This window comes from Podarcis vaucheri, assembly GCF_965113315.1.
Source record: "Podarcis vaucheri genome assembly, chromosome: 18".
Classification (NCBI taxonomy): Eukaryota; Metazoa; Chordata; class Lepidosauria; order Squamata; family Lacertidae; genus Podarcis; species Podarcis vaucheri.
The window spans coordinates 10,031,663-10,048,735 of NC_138756.1; the positions used below are offsets into that span (position 1 = coordinate 10,031,663).

A 17,073-nucleotide genomic window follows, 5' to 3' on the forward strand; every position below is an offset into this window, starting at 1 on the left:
CCCTGCCAAGCTACAAATCTTCCTTTCTCACCCTCCTGCATGAGACAAAGCACTGGGTCGGCTTAGCGTCCCAAAACCGTTATTGTAAATAGAAAGAAACCATGAATAAATAACCCCTTTTCTCCTTTACCAATGGGACCACTTTTACTCTTTTTGGAGTGATGTTTGAATTAACAGTTGGCGTTCGGTACTTCCTGCTTCCCAGCTTTCACTCTCCTATATAAACCCAATTTTATGTCTTTAAAACCCAACACAGTCAAACCTCTGTTGTTGGACGTAATCCGTTCTGGAAGCCCATTCGGCTCCCAAAACGTTCGACAACCGAGGCACGGCTTCTGATTGGTTGCAAGAGCTTCCTGCACTCAAACGGCAGCAGCGTCGGACATTTGGCTTCCAAAAAACAGAGCATTTACCGTATTTTTCGCCCTATAGGGCGCACTGGCCCATAGGGCGCACCTCGGTTTTTTTTTGGGGGGGGGGAAATAAAAGAAAACAATATTCCCCCCCAGCCCCCAGAACAGGCTGCTATCCGCAAGCCTTGCGAGCCCGGCGGGAACTCCCACGGGCTCGCAACGCTTGCGCAGAGCTTCCTGAAGCCCGGAGAGTGAGAGGGGTCAGTGCGCACCGACCCCTCTCGCTCTCCAGTCTTCAGCGAAAGCCTGCATTCGCCCCATAGGACGCACACACATTTCCCCTTCATTTTTGGAGGGGGAAAAGTGCGTCCTATAGAGCGAAAAATACGGTACTTCTGGGTTTTCGGGAGTCGAAACGTTCCGAAACGGAGCCGTTCGGGAACGAAGGTCTGACCGTGTAGACTTCCTTTCCTAAGTGCCATCAGGGCTGCTCTTGACACCAGCTGGGCTCAATTTTGGGGGGTGGTTCTTACTCAAATCCACATTGGATGCCCACCGTTGGATTTTTGGAGCGTGGTCCTCCCTCTGGGGGATTTTGACCGGAGGGCCACGGGCAATTTTCGCTGTACGATGTAGGCAAGTGCAGGGCTGCCGAACCCAAACATCCCACTGCTTAGAGTTGGGCTCTCTGTGGCCCTGGTGTCTGTTGCCAAACGCCTGCGGATGATGCCCCAAGCAGCCTGTTTAGGGTGGACACACAGACAAGACAACCTCCGTCGCTCACCCAGTTGTGTCATACGTAGTTGGCCGTACCATGCGCTGGTCTCCTCCCTGCCTTTCCCCAACTCCTCGCGGGGTTTAAAAGCAACCCTCCCACGGCGCGAGAAACCCCTTGCCCAGCCATCGTGCCAAGTCCAGAGTCCTCCTCTTTGGAACGACGGGCAGAACATCTCCTCTCCCGTAGACCGCCGGCGTCTTACGCAACATGCGAGGCGTTGGTTTTACCTGCTGAGTCTGGATGGCAGTGGGTCCGCTGCACCAACAATAGTTAACAGAAACGGGGGGTGGGGGGTGGGTCTAAAGCAAAGGCTGATTTGGGCAGAGCTAGTCCTCTGTGTGGTTCGGGGGGGTCCCCTTTGGCTCCTAGGCCCCCCCAATCCTAGCTGCCTGGTGTGTGTGTTTTGCAAGTCAGGAAATCTGGCCCCCGCGGTCGAAGGGGCTGCCCGCCTTTGTCCTAGGGGTCACAGAGAGGAAGGGGGGAAACAGAAGGGCAATATGTGAGGCACCCGTTCCTCACTGCGATGTCTCTTTCGGTTCCAGTTGCAGAAAAAAGACCGGCACAAAAAAACCAAAGCTGGGAGGAAGGAACAGGGGGGGGGGTTTCAAGGAAGGAGACTATATTTGGTCTAGAAATTTTGAAAAGCAAAACCCCATGGGGTGGGGAGGGAAAACAGGAAAAAACCCCCAACGGGGTTGTATCCTGGCCAGACGAAAATGGTCCGCAGAGCGTCTTGGAAGCACAGAACCTGCTTGCCTCCCGCCGCAAGCTTTCAGAAACCGGTCTCTTGCCTTCTCCGTCCAGCTATTCTCACTGATCCTTCCGCCGCCCCAGATCTGATGGGGTGTAGCGGGGGTCCGGTTGTGAACCGTAACAGTGGCTTGACCTGGGAAATGGAGGCAGGGTCCGTCCACCTGGCTGTCTTAGCTGCCCCGATCCACAAGCTCGTCTGTGGCTGAGACCGCAGTTCAGAGATCCATTGACTACACACCCTTCCCTCCCCACACAAAACTGAACAAAGTCATCGCCGCGGGTTCTCTCTCCATTCTTCGTTCACGCCCTCTCTCTCTCTTTCTCGCTTTTTCAATCCTCCCCCCCTCGTTTTTTCCCCCCAGCGGCTGCTGAAAAGAGCTCCAGTTTTCTTCCTCTTCTGTCCTCACCTAGCAGGGCTAGGAAGTCAGGATAGTCCAGAAAACCGGGACCACCACCACCACGAAGAAAGTCTCAGGGACCCGGAAGCTGTGGCAGGAGTTATTGCTGGTGAATATCGGCTCTGGGGACTCGTAGAGAGAATCGTCTGCAAGGAAACAAAAGAGGGGGTATAAGAAGGGAAAGAGGGGGTAAATGATGTACCGCTGGGTATTTGACTCCCAGCAAATAAGCGAAAATGTTCGGGGCTAGGTCAAATGTTGGTTGGAAATGGAAGGAGAAGGAAGGCACCTTTCTCCACATGTGGTGGAACTGTAAAGCGATAAAGGAATTCTGGGAGATGATATATAATGAGTCGGGGGGGAAATGTTTAAAATAACCTTTGTTTAAAAAAAGAAAGAAGGCTTTTTGTTAGGAATTGCTGGTGCAGAGATACCGAAAGAACTGAAAAGACTGTTTATGTACGCTACGTAACAGCTGCAAGGATGTTGCTAACTCAGAGTTGGAAAGATGACAAGATGAGGGCGGACTGGCAGATGAAACTATTGGACTACACAGAGATGGCATGATTAACTGGGGAAATCAGAAATCAGGAGGATCAAATCTTCAACAGAGAAAATCATAATGAGGTGGAAGGAAGTCAACAATACAATAAATTGGAAAGGGATTCAACCCAAGACGGATGATATAATGTACAAAAAACACTGGTATAGGTTTGAAGTATATTAAGTAATACTTATCAATAGATAGGTATTTTTGTTGTCAAATCTTTTCATTTGATTTGATTTGATCAAATTGCACTCCCCTTCTTATGCCCCTGGGGACTGGGAGTGGCCGCCGAGACCACATAACACCGGCCCTGAAAGACCTACGTTGGTTCCCAATACGTCTCTGAGCACAATTCAAAGTGTTGGTGCTGACCTTGAAAGCCCTAAACAGCCCAGTATACCTGAAGGAGCGTCTCCACCCCGGACACTTGGGTCCAGCTCCGAGGGCCTTCTGGCAGCTCCCTCCATGCGAGAAGCGAGGTTACAGGGAACCAGGCGGAGGGCCTTCTTGGTGGTGGCGCCCGCCCTGTGGAACGCCCTCCCACCAGATGTCAAGGAAATAAACAACTATCTGACTTTTAGAAGACCTCTCAAAGCAGCCCTGTTTAGGAAAGTTTTTAATGTTTGATGTTTGATCGTGTTTTTAATATTCTGTTGGGAGCCGCCCAGAGTGGCTGGGGAAACCAAGCCAGATGGGCGGGGTATAAATATTATTATTATTATTATTATTATTATTATTATTATTATTATTGAGGAGGCAGATGAAGAAGGACCTCAAATCGCTGTTTGTGGCACTCCCTGCCTGATGTGGGAGGAAATTCATAGTTTAACAATGCACCCTGCAAAGAATGACTTCCTTTTGCGCGGTGCTTCTGAATACTACTGTATTTTTTGCTCTATAAGACTCACTTTCCCCCTCCTAAATAGTAAGGGGAAATGTGTGTGCGTCTTACGGAGCGAATGCAGGCTGCGCAGCTATCCCAGAAGCCAGAACAGCAAGAGGGATTGCTGCTTTCACTGCGCAGCGATCCCTCTTGCTGTTCTGGCTTCTGAGATTCGGAATATTTATTTTCTTGCTTTCCTCCTCCAAAAACTAGGTGCGTCTTGTGGTCTGGTGCGTCTTATAGAGCGAAAAATACGGTACTTGCTGGAGAGATTCCCGAAGGAGGGGAGATATCCTGCTGCGCTCAGGGCATCCGGCCAGCCACTGCGAGAACAGAACGCTGGACTAGAGGGGTCTCTCTTTGGCTTCACGCAGCAGCCGGGCTCCTCGCTGGACTGTGCATTTCTGCAACACGGCTCCATCTTCATCTCGCCGTTTCCTGGCCCAGGCCAGCCGCCCAGGTTGCCAGCTTCCTCTCGTGGGCAGTGTGGGTGTGCAGAAAGGAAGAGGGTCGCGACCCAGAGGGAAAGGGCAGCGTGTTGACAAGCTCGCAAGCCGCCCTCTGGCTGCCTCTCCCAGGCAAGAGTCCATTTCAAAATAAACGGGAGGCATTTTCATTTATTTTTTTGCTCAATGGACCCCGGCCAGCCGGCGGAGCTTTGCCAAGATCTCCCAGTGCCAAGGACGCCTCGTGGGGGCTGGTGGCCTTGCCGGTTTGGTTTCTTGGAGGATGGATGGCGGCTAACAGATTGAGGTTGAATCCTGACAAGACATAAGTACTGTTTTGGGGGGACAGGGGGTGGGTGGGGACTCCCTGGTCCTAAATGGGGTAACTGTGCCCCTGAAGGACCAGGTGTGCAGCCTGGGAGTCATTCTGGACTCACAGCTGTCCATGGAGGCGCAGGTCAATTCTGTGTCCAGGGCAGCTCCATCTGGTACGCAGGATGAGACCCTTCCTGCCTGTGCACTGTCTGGCCAGAGTGGTGCATGCTCTGTTTATCTCCCGCTTGGACTACTGCAACACGCTCTACGTGGGGCTACCTTTGAAGGTGACCCGGAAACTGCAATTAATCCAGAATGCGGCAGCTAGACTGGGGACTGGGAGCGGCTGCCGGGACCACATAACACCGGTCCTGAGAGATCTGCATTGGCTCCCAGTATGTTTCCGAGCACAATTCAAAGTGTTGGTGCTGACCTTTCAAGCCCTAAATGGCCCAGTATACCTGAAGGAGCGTCTCCACCCCCATCGTCCAGCCCGGACACTGAGATCCAGCACCGAGGGCCTTCTGGCGGTTCCCTCATTGCGAGAAGCCAAGTTACAGGGAACCAGGCAGAGGGCCTTCTCGGTGGTGGCACCCGCCCTGTGGAATGCCCCCCCTTCAGATGTGAAGGAAATAAGCAGCTATCTTCTCTTTAAAAGACATCTTAAGGCAGCCCTGTTCAGGGAAGTTTTTAATATTTAATGCTGTACTGTTTTTAACACTTGATTGGAAGCCATCCAGAGTGACTGGGGAAACTCAGCCAGATGGGCAGGGTATAAATAATAAATTATTATTATTATTATTATTCTTGGCCCTGCCTGCGGCCAAGGGGTCAAAGGGCGGCTTCTTCTCACCCGTCCGATAATCCCGCCTGCAAAAGGCGCCTCGTCAGCCGGCGGCACAGAAGCGCGTCGGCTAAATGACTGCGAGTGCCGTTCCCGACGCCGTTCCCCCGGCTTGTCTCGTCTTTTAAAGTTTACGACGGGAATAAGGGTAGTTTTTGCAGGATCATAGCCAGGGGAGGAGGGGAGGGGAGAAAGCGAGGGACAACAATATCCACAGATGCCAATCCCCGCTTTGTGTTCTGCGTTTGGCTCCACCGCCGCCGCCCCCTTCCCAGTTCAGGATTATTACGAGCAAAAGGCTTGTCGTAATCACAGGAGAGGGAAGGATGTGCAGGGAGCATAAATAGCTCAGTTGGTAGAGCATAGAATGACAGAATTGTAGAGTTGGAAGGTGCTCCAATGGCCCTTGGTTTGAGTCCAGCCCCTCCAGAGCAGGAGAAATGAAGCCTGGTCCATCTTCCCTGTGACAGCCCTTAAGATATCAGAAGATGGCTATCATATCTCTTCACAGTTACAGATAGGTAGCCGTGTTGGTCTGCCATAGTCAAAATAAAAAAATTCCTTCCAGTAGCACCTTAAAGACCAACTAAGTTAGTTCTTGGTATGAGCTTTCGTGTGCATGCACACTTCTTCAGATACACTGAAACAGAAGTTGCCGGATCCTTCTATATAGTGAGAAGGTGGGGAGGGGCATTACTCAGAAGGGTGGTGGGAATGGGAGATTGGCAGATAGCTGAGATGAGCCTGTTGACGACTCTTAACGACTGCAATAGGTCTTACAGGAAAAGGCAAGGGGTGAGAAGGTGAGAAATGGCTTAGTCATGTATAATGAGATAAGAATCCATCTCAGCTATCTGCCAATCTCCCATTCCCACCACCCTTCTGAGTAATACCCCTCCCCACCTTCTCACTATATAGAAGGGTCTGGCAACGTCTGTTTCAGTGTATCTGAAGAAGTGTGCATGCACACGAAAGCTCATACCAAGAACTAACTTAGTTGGTCTTTAAAGTGCTACTAGAAGGAATTTTTATATCTCTTCACAGTCTCCCTCTTTCCACGCTCAGCTCTTTCGACCGTCCCTCATATGGCTTGGCTTCTAGACCCTTGATCATCTCGGTCGCTCTCCTCTGGACACCTTCCAGCTTGCTGGCATCCTCACCATCCTCACCAGGCTCTTAATCTCAGGGTAGTGGGTTCAAGCCCCACATTGGGTGAAAGATTCTTGCATTCCATGGGGGTTGGGCTGGATGACACTCAGTGTCCCTTCCAACTTTCCAATTCTATGACTCTATGAACCTGGGACCTTCAGCAAAACAAGACAGACCGCTGCAAAGCTATGCGGCGAAGGTCCTGTGTGAGTGCCTGGAGGCGGTTGGAGGATGGATGGTGGTTAACAGATTGAGGTTGAATCCTGACAAGACAGAAGGACTGTTTTTGGGGGGACAGGAGGCAGGCAGGTGTGGGGGACTCCCTGGTCCTGAATGGGGTCACTGTGCCCCCGAAGGACCAGGTGCGCAGCCTGGGGGTCATTTTGGACTCACAGCTGTCCATGGAGGTGCAGGTCAGTTCTGTGTCCAGGGCAGCTCCATCTGGTACGCAGGATGAGACCCTCCCTGCCCGCAAACTGTCTGGCCAGAGTGGTCCATGCTCTGGTTATCTCCCGCTTGGACTACTGCCATGCGCTCTAACTGGGGCTACCTTTGAAGGAAACTACAACTAATCCAGAATGTGGCAGCTAGACTGGTGACTGGGAGCGGCCACCAAGACCATATAACACTGGTCTTGAAAGACCTACATTGGCTTCCGGGATGTTTCTGAGCACAATTCAAAGTGTTGGTGCTGACCTTTCAAGCCCTTAAAAGCCAGTATACCTGAAGGAGCGTCTCCACCCCCATCGTCCAGCCTGAGGTCCAGCTCCGAGGGCCCTCTGGCGGTTCCCTCCCTGCGAGAAGTGAGGTTACAGAGAACCAGGCAGGGCCTTCTCGGTGGTGGCGCCCGCCCTGTGGAACGCCCTCCCATCAGATGTCAAGGAAATAAATCTGACATTTAGAAGACATCTGAAGGCAGCCCTGTTTAGGGAAGTTTTTAATGTCTGATGTTTTATCGTGTTTTTAATATTCTGTTGGGAGCCGCCCAGAGTGGCTGGGGAAACCGAGTCAGGTGGGCAGGGTATAATAATAATGATAATAAGAATTATATACTATTACTAACTTCCAATGGGATGTATTCCTTCATAAATGGGTTCCAGGCAGCAGCTGTTCAGTGAGGTCCTACGCAGGTCTACATCAAGGTATGTCCCACTAAGATCTTTGCAGCTTATGCCCAGATAGATTGGAGTCCTATAGAACATTTGGTTCCCTAAAGTGATGACCCCATATCTCAGCCTCTCCGAACCTGGTGTCCTCCGGATTTTTGGGACTATAGCCCCATCAGCCCCAGTCAGCGCAGCCGTCAGAAAACCGCTTTGCAACAAGGTGCCAATTAGTGAAACTGCATGCAACTAGATGTAGCTTAGGATAAATTTGCAGAAAAACACTGGCTTTTTATGGGGGGGGGGTTTCACAAACTGATGTGGCGACTGAGATTTAAGGGTGGGGGGGAATGAGAAACTGACATGCCTGACAGCCTATAACCACCCGGGTTTTTAAAATATTTTTTTTAAAAAGCCATTTATTCTTACATTAGCAAAGCGTTCTTGTTTTCTTTAAAAGCTGCCTCAATCACACACACATGAAACAAGGGAAGGGAAAAACAAGCCCTTACAATATCCCTTTAGACTCTGACATTTCTCACTCTTTTCTACCTGCTCCCTGGGAAGAGCGCTGGCCAAATACTAATTATACGTTAACAGGAGGAGAAAATTATTAATTTGTGTTTTCTTTTTTCTCCAAAACAGCTGCGCCTATTTGATTCGGGGGAAGTGGGGGAGAAACTCCCCTGTACAGAGAGCTGGAGGCAGGTCTTTTTACGAAAAAGAAAAGAGGGAAGGAAAAACAAAAAAAACCTAAAATAATTTGCTCTCTCCCCCCCCCCTGCGAAAACAAAAGCAGCCCTGTGGGGGTATGTACCAAGCAGGCATCAATCTAGATTTATTTTATTTCCTTCTTTCTTCCAGCCCCCAAAGCAGAACCAAAGATAATTTGTCGGAGATCTGAGTGCTGCTCGGGTGCAATGTTCTCGGGCCAAAAGCACCCCCTGCGCCTGGCATTTCAGCCGCCGCCAAGAAAGCCAGCGGTTGAAGTGGGTTTAGAAAGAGTGGGGTGAAGGTCGGTGCAGATGGGGTCGGGGTCTAATAGACCTTTCACTGGTTTGATCTCACGGGGAAAACATGCGGAAGGAAAGGTTTGATCTTCCAGTTTCCCTGGAAAAGGTTTTGCATTGTCGCCATTGCTATGAACATACAGTGGGACCTTGGTTCTCAAATGCCTTATTTCTCAAATGCCTTGGTTCTCAAACGCCTTGGTTCCCAAACGCCGAAAACTCTTCTCATGAGGTGGCCTCAGTCATAGGTAAAGGTAGAGGGACCCCTTAGGTCCAGTCGTGACCGACTCTGGAGTTGCGGCGCTCATCTCGCTTTATTGGCCGAGGGAGCTGGCGTACAACTTCCGGGTCATGTGGCCAGCAGGACTAAGCCGCTTCTGGCGAACCAGAGCAGCACATGGAAATGCCGTTTACCTTCCTGCCGGAGTGGTACCTATTTATCTACTTGCACTTTGACATGCTTTCGAACTGCTAGGTTGGCAGGAGCAGGGACCGAGCAACAGGAGCTCACGCCGTCATTGCGGGGATTCGAACCGCCGACCTTCTGATCGGCAAGTCCTAGGCTCTGTGGTTTAATCCACAGCACCACCCGCATCCCTAAGGGAAGTCATAGTCCCACTCTATTCTGCCTTGGTCAGACCACACCTGGAGTCCTGTGCCCAGTTCTGGGCGCCACAATTTAAGGAGGAGATTGACAAGCCGTAAGGTGTGCAGAGGAGGGTAACCAAGATGATCAAGGGTCTGGAAGACAAGCCTGATGAAGAACGGTCAAAGGAGCTGGGTATCTTTAGAGCCTGAGAAGGGATATGATGGCCATCTTCCAATAGGCTGCCACATGGAAGATGGAGCGAGCTCTGGAAGGTGCTCTGGAGGAAAAGACCCGAACCGATGGATTCAAGTTACAACAAAGGGCTTTCCGACTTTGTTGTTGTTGTTGATTCGTTTAGTTGTGTCCGACTCTTTGTGACCCCCTGGACCAGAGCACGCCAGGCACTCCTGTCTTCCACTGCCTCCCACTGTTTGGTCAAACTCATGTTGGTCGCTTCGAGAACACTGTCCCACCATCTCGTCCTCTGTCGTCCCCTTCTCCTTGTGCCCTCCATCTTTCCCAGCATCAGGGTCTTTTCCAGGGAGTCTTCTCTTCTACTGAGGTGGCCAAAGTCTTGGAGCCTCAGCTTTCCAACTAAACATCAGGAATAACTTTCTGACAGTAAGAGCTAGTGGAACGTTCTCCCTCGGGACGTTGTGGACTCGCCTTCCCTGGTGGTTTTCAAGCAGAGGTTGGATGGCCCTCTGTCGTGGATGCTTTAGCTGAGATTCCTGCCTTGCAGGGGGTTGGACTAGATGACTCAAGAGGTCCCTTCCAACTCTACAATTCTCAGAAAGTGCTCAGGTCTGACAGCCACCCAAAGACCCAAGTCCTCTCCAAACATAGGGGAGAGTTTTGCTGAGTGAGTTTCTTGTCTGCTTCACAGCTCCCCCAGCAGAGAGAGACGGTATATAAAGTAAGTAAGTAAGTAAGTAAGTAAGTAAATAAATAAATAATAGTAGTAGTAATAATAATAATAATAATAATAATAATAATAATAATAATAATAATTTATTTAAACCCCACCCATTTGACTGGGTCTCCCCAGCCACTCTGGGCGGCTTCCAACAGAATATTAAAATACAATAACCTATTAAACATTAAAAAAATTCCTTCCAGTAGCACCTTAAAGACCAACTAAGTTAGTTCTTGGTATGAGCTTTCGTGTGCATGGGTGTATCTGAAGAAGTGTGCATGCACACGAAAGCTCATACCAAGAACTAACTTAGTTGGTCTTTAAGGTGCTACTGGAAGGAATTTTTTTATTTTGACTATGGCAGACCAACACGGCTACCTATCTGTAACTATTAAACATTAAAAGCTTCCCTAAACAGGGCTGCCTTCAGATGTCTTCTAAAAATCTGGTAGTTCTTTTTCTCTTTGACATCTGACGGGAGGGCGTTCCACAGGGCGGGTGCCACCACCGAGAACGCCCTCTGCCTGGTTCCCTGTAACTTGGCTTCTCACAGGGAGGGGATAAAATAAGAATTGACGAAACCCTGAATTCCTTAACTGCGTCGCCCCCCCCCCCCGCTAAAAAAACATGCGCTCTGAAAAGTGTTTTCTCTCGAATGGCGAGTTTCAGAATGTATTTCCACATGGTTTCTGAGCCACGAATCCTGCCCTGGCTGGGATTCGCAGAGACCCGATCCCTGAATCGTGAATCCCAGATGGGTATGTGTTTGTGTGCAAATTTGCACCCTGGGATTTGCCGAAATGGCACCCTGGAACCTGCAGGGGATCTTTCCGGTGTCCTGAGATGTCACTTACTTGTCGGCCGGACGTAAACCTTCAGCTTTAAGCAGGGCTTGTCGACCAAGTTCGGAGGCGTCGCCGCTGCAAGAAACAAAAGGGGAGGAGAGGACAGGAGAGACAGAACGTCGTCACCAAAAAAAAAAATGCCATATGTGTCCTACATAAAGTTTCAATTTTACACATTTCCAAAAAGGGCAGATTTATAGGGTTATTTCTGAAGCCCCTGTTCTTAAATCCCTGCTCTGTTTCAGAACCCTATAGCCCCAAATGACACCAACGTTGTCGTGGTTTGGCTTCCGTCGTGAATTTTGCACCATGAACACAAACAGTGCAATGGGGTCAATTGTTTCCCTTCCACACTCTTTTTCATTTTGCTCAAATAGCCCGTGTTTCAGGGCAGGCTGCCCTCGCTGGGCGATTCGTGTAGGGCTGTCTCCGACAGAGGCCTTACTCAAGCGTCAGTCGCTTTAAATTCGTGTACCCAAGGTAGCCATTTCGAGTAAGTTCCCTTTTCATCCTTCAACAGAGACAGCCTTGCCATTACAATCCATGGATTGGGAACTTTGAGGCTGGACTATTGTACTGTACATTTGGTGGGGCCGCCCTCGGACCTGGTTCAGACGCCCTGGCTGGGGGGAAATGAAGGAGCCAGACTGCACCTACTACCGAGTCGTGTTCAAGATCCTTGCATCGATGTGCAAAAGGGATGCGGGTGGCGCTCTGGGTTAAACCACAGAGCCTAGGACTTGCCAATCAGAAGGTCGGCGGTTCAAATCCCCGTGACGGGGTGAGCTCCTGTTGCTCGGTCCCTGCTCCTGCCAACCTAGCAGTACGAAAGCACGTCAAAGTGCAAATAGATAAATAGGTATCGCTCCGGCCGGAAGGTAAACGGCGTTTCTGTGCTCTGGTTCGCCAGAAGTGGCTTAGTCCTGCTGGCCACATGACCCGGAAGCTGTACGCCGGCTCCCTCGGCCAGTAAAGCGAGATGAGCGCCGCAACTGCTTTCGAACCTTTTAGGTTGGCAGGAGCAGGGACCGAGCAACAGGAGCTCAGCCCGTTGTGGGGATTCGAACCGCTGACCTTCTGATCGGCAAGTTCTAGGCTCTGTGGTTTAACCTACAGCGCCACCCGCGTCCCACACCCTATATATAGAAATGAGCAAACCAATGATATTTTAGGAGCAGGCTAGCAGACAGGGCCCATGACTTACATCCTAGGAGCTTACACAATACAAAACACTGTTGCTGCATGTAGGTTTTATTTTATTTGTTTTTTATCTTATGTTTTGGAAATGTAAATCCAGTTTTTCCCCTTTAATTTTTTGGGGGGCCCCCGAAGAGAGTGGGGCCCTAAGCTATAGCTTGTTTAGCTTATACAGTGGTACCTCAGGTTACAGACGCTTCAGGTTACAGACTCCGCTAACCCAGAAATAGTAGCTCAGGTTAAGAACTTTGCTTCAGGACGAGAACAGAAATTGCGTGGCGGCGGCAGCGGAAGGCCCCATTAGCTAAAGTGGTGCTTCCGGTTAAGAACAGTTTCAGGTTAAGAACGGACCTCCGGAATGAATTAAGTTCTTAACCCGAGGTACCACTGTATGTAAATCTGGCACTGCCAATATATCCTTTCCTGATACCCTTAACATAGGAGCAGCGGAAGAGCTTGGCTTCTGGGCTGAGGCTGGGTCCAGTATCCTACTCTCACAGCAGCCTACCCGATGTGTCTCCCCCCCATGGGAAAGACCTCGCGCCAATTGCCGTTTGACCCACAGATGTTGCCCAGCTCCTGCTAAGAAGCTTAGCCATCTCCGAGGTGCTTCCTCCGTTTCTTTAGCCGGGCGATTTGGGGAGGGGGGGCGAACCCCGCGCACAAAAGCTCCCGCTTTTAATACCGCATCTTTGATCAAACTGATGTCAAATGTTTCCCGACCCCCAAGCGGGGTGCTTTTCTCCGCCGTACATCCTTGGACATGTTCGGATTTCCCCCAATAAAAACCTGACAAGGCAAATGATACGCTTTCGACGGCGCTCTGCAGATAAGTCGGGAGAGGCGGGCGAAGAGAGGAGGAGGAGGAGGCTGGGTCGGTTTGAGAGAAGAGCAAAAAAGTTTGCAATTAAAAGCGCAGGGTGGTGGGTGGGAACTCTCCGAGGCATGAAATTGGCCCGGATTAGGATGGACAGTTCGGCTGAGGGGCGGAAAGAAAAGGTGCATTTGAAAAGCACTTTTAGGGAGGCCGTGACTTGACAAGGTGGATTTTCCGTCTGTCCCTGAAACAGATCGGCCTTGACAGTCCCGACTCGGGAGCCAGGCGGGGGACATCCTGTTTGAAGAAAAGGCCTTTGCTCGGAAGGGTCACCGAAAATTCGTGTTAACACCACATTCAGACACCGATTTAAGAGCATTGCTTATCCGGGGAATTGTAGATTCAAGCGTTGGCCTCAGCTCATCTGCATCTATCCTTAACGCTCCTTTTGAATGGAGAGGCGTTAAAGAAATGAAGAATCAGATTTTTAAAATAGTTACAGGTGAAACTCGAAAAATTAGAATATTGTGAGAAAGTTCCTTGATTTCAGGAATTCAACTGGAAAGGTGAAACTAATATATGAGACAGACTCATGACATGCAAAGCGAGATATGTCAAGCCTTGATTTGTGATCATTGCCATGATCATGGCGTACAGCTGGTGAAAACCCCAATTTAACCATCTTAGAAAATTAGAATATTCAAGGAAATCAGCAAACAAGGGTTGCAAATCGAGCAAGATTGGACCTCTGAGAAGTAGACGCACATCTCGCTTTGCATGTCACGAGTCAATCTCACCATTCAAGTTGAATTCCTGAAATCAACGACCTTTCCCACGATATTCTAATTTTTCGAGTTTCACCTGTATATCGCGAAGAACTGCATTAGCAAAACCCACCTGACCTCACGTATCTTGAAAGTTTCCTTCTTGGAGTTCACGGCAGGACTCAAAAACGCTTAATTTAAATTCGCTCTGTCCTGCTTTATTTCATTTCATTGGATAATGTGTTCAACGTGGTTCTGGGTTTTATTTGAAACTTATCTAGACTCATAAAATCGCAGAGTTGGAAGGGACCCAACTCTCCGCAACGCAGGAATATGCTGCTCTGGATTGTAAAAATACAGACAAACACCAAAGCGGTTTACAAAAAAAGATAAACAATAATTATTCAGGTTGAAATAACAATAAGCTTTGAAAAAAAAAACAGATTAAAACTCACATCGACTTAACATTTGGGCAGGCTTGTCTCCCAGTGGCTTCATATAGATGTTGGCAACCTAGCAGTTCGAAAGCACATCAAAGTGCAAGTAGATCAGTAGGTACCGCTCCGGCGGGAAGGTAAACGGCGTTTCCGTGCACTGCTCTGGTTCACCAGAAGCGGCTTAGTCCTGCTGGCCACATGGCCCGGAAGCTGTACGCCGGCTCCCTTGGACAATAAAGCGAGATGAGCGCCGCAACCCCAGAGTCAGCCACGACTGGACCTAACGGTCAGGGGTCCCTTTACCTTACTTTCATGCACATATGGTGGGACTGTGTGAGGATACAAGAATTCTAGGATATAATATACAACAAACTCAAAAAGATCTTTAAATTCTCCTTCCAAAAAAACCCAGAAGCCTTTATGTCCACTGAAATCCAAAAAACAACAACTTTAGAACCATCTTTATGTATGCAACTACGGCAGCTAGAATTTTAGTAGCAAAAAACTGGAGAGGTGACTCAATTCCTACAGAGCTTGACTGGCAGGTGAAGATGAGAGAATACTTGGAACTTACAAAAATGATTGCGAGAACAAGAGGAAACGCAAACCAGAAAGTGTGTAAAGAATGGATAATATTTAAAGAATATCTAAAACAACATTGCGAAAATGCAAATCTCCTGTCAGGTCTAGATTGAATCTTGAATATTAAGGAAAACTATAAATGCAGGAAATTTTCTGGGTATGTAACAGATATAACAGGAAATGCGTAAAGGTTAAGAATATGTAGAAAGCACAATGAGGTGAATCGGAAGTCAAAAGTGTGTGTGATGTTAGACGATGTGTTGTTAGTTAATGTTCAGTCGTCATAGAGGTATTCTCTTTGTGTTTTATATGTAAATTGTTTTGCAGTAAAGTTTAAAAAAGAATAAAACACAAGAACACAGTGGTACCTCGGGTTACATACGCTTCAGGTTACAGACTCCGCTAACCCAGAAATAGTGCTTCAGGTTAAGAACTTTGCTTCAGGATGAGAACAGAAATTGTGCTCCGGCGGCGCAGCAGCCGCAGGAGGCCCCATTAGCTAAAGTGGTGCTTCAGGTTAAGAACAGTTTCGGGTTAAGTACGGACCTTCGGAACGAATTAAGTACTTAACCTGAGGTAGCAGTGTATGTGTGTGTGTTTAAATATTCAAAGAATTAAAGCCAGCAGTAAACTAAAAACACGCTGGCATTTTGTCGAAAGAAAAAATGTTTTTAGCAGGTGAGAAAGAGTTCGGTGTCAAGTGGCCGGGAGTTCCAACGCTTACGTCAGTTTCTTGCAGATGCAGAACAGGGATTTATGCGGCAGTGCCAGGTTCAGGGTAGTTCCAAAAGTTCTTAAGATCTCTGGGAGATTCTGTCCGTGATGCTACGCTTCGCTTGCTCGGGTTTTAAAAACCACTTTTTTTTATTTAAATGCGTGTCGGCCCGATCTCCTCAGGGGGATGACGGCGGGGCGTAAAGAGTATTCTGAATAAATGGAAATAGCTGCGTCCTTAAAGGATGTCAGGGAAAGACCTCGTTTCTGAACAGAGGGCCGGTTTCTGCCGAGCTGACATTCCATGGCAGCCCTGTTCCCAGGGGATTTCAATATTGTTCCCAGAGGCTTGCTGAGATATTGATGGCAACAATGTCGAGGGCTTCATTTTAATTCCCCTCCCCGCCTCCCTCTCTTCCCATCGCTTCTCATCTACACGCTCCCAACCCCGGGGGGGCTCAGAGGAGCGATATTGTCTCCCGGACAAGAAAACCCGACAATGGAGCGCTGATGTCACCTTTTGTTGGCTGGAGAGAGAGCGCTCCTCAATGGGGAGCCATTGAAGAGCGGAGAATGCCCTCGTTTGCATAGCCACACCCCCTCCATCTGCATATCCCGCCACGGGGAGAGGGGGGGCACCCGTCTCCCGGAGCGAGGCCCGAGTGCGAAAGGCGTCCACAAGAAACCTTTTAAAAAAGGGGGAAACAAAACGGGCAGTGATTCCTTATTTATGGCTGGCTGAAACCCTCTCCCAGGATAAAAGGTAAAGGGACCCCTGACCATGCCAATCAGAAGGTCGCTGGTTCGAATCCCCGCGACGGGGTGAACTCCCGCTGCCCGGTCCCTGCTCCTGCCAACCTAGCAGTTCGAAAGCACGTCAAAGTGCAAGGAGATAAATAGGTACCGCTCCGGCGGGAAGGTAAACGGCGTTTCCATGCGCTGCTCTGGTTCGCCAGAAGCGGCTTAGTCCTGCTGGCCACATGACCCGGAAACTGTACACCGGCTCCCTCGGCCAGTAAAGCGAGATGAGCGCCGTAACCCCAGAGTCGTCCGCGACTGGACCTAATGGTCAGGGGTCCCTTTACCTTTACTTAAATCCGGCACTGTCCATCACCCACTCCGGTCCTCCAGTTCTGGGTAGGTCTCTCTCTCTAACCCCCTCCTCCAGCCCCTCTGAAAAGCCGAAAAGCGACCCCCCTGTGGCCCCCAAAACTGTTGTTTAACCTTGACCTAGAACTGTTGAGCATAGCCAGGACGCTCATCTAGATTCCTGGAAGGTTAATAGAATTCCAATTTGCAAGCTGCAGAAGGAGGTAGTGTTCGTTCTTTCATGTCTGCTAAATACACTGCCCTCAAAGAAACATAATTTGTAATGTTCCACATGACATGAATTCTAACCGGCTTTCGCCGTGATGAGTTTCACTATTTACTCCTGTGTAATCTTTCCCTAACGACATTAAAAAGGGAGAGTGAGAGGGACAGAGAGAGAGAGAGCGTGTCGTAGTAAATGTAGTTATTTTGCAAGTGACATTTTACACAGGGAGAAGGGGGGAGCGGGCCGCGCGCGACGAGAGAAAATGGTAATTTAATATAGATAAAAGGAGCAAATTAAGGAAGTTGAAAAACAGATGCT

General features: G+C 49.3%; 1 protein-coding gene across 2 annotated transcripts in view; it reads right to left on the reverse strand.

Annotated features, from left to right (window-relative positions):
- Nucleotides 1–1,733: 1,733 nt before the first annotated feature.
- EFNA2 (ephrin A2) overlaps nucleotides 1,734–17,073 on the reverse strand; it is a 171,126-nt gene continuing 155,786 nt past the window's right edge. For both annotated transcript variants that reach the window (XM_082206773.1, XM_082206772.1), the window contains exons 4-5: nucleotides 10,939–11,004; nucleotides 1,734–2,428 (exon numbers count right to left, since the gene is read on the reverse strand). In XM_082206773.1, the coding sequence (XP_082062899.1) occupies nucleotides 2,301–2,428; nucleotides 10,939–11,004 (194 nt within the window). In that variant the 3' untranslated portion in view covers nucleotides 1,734–2,300. The remainder of the gene's footprint in view (nucleotides 2,429–10,938; nucleotides 11,005–17,073) is intronic.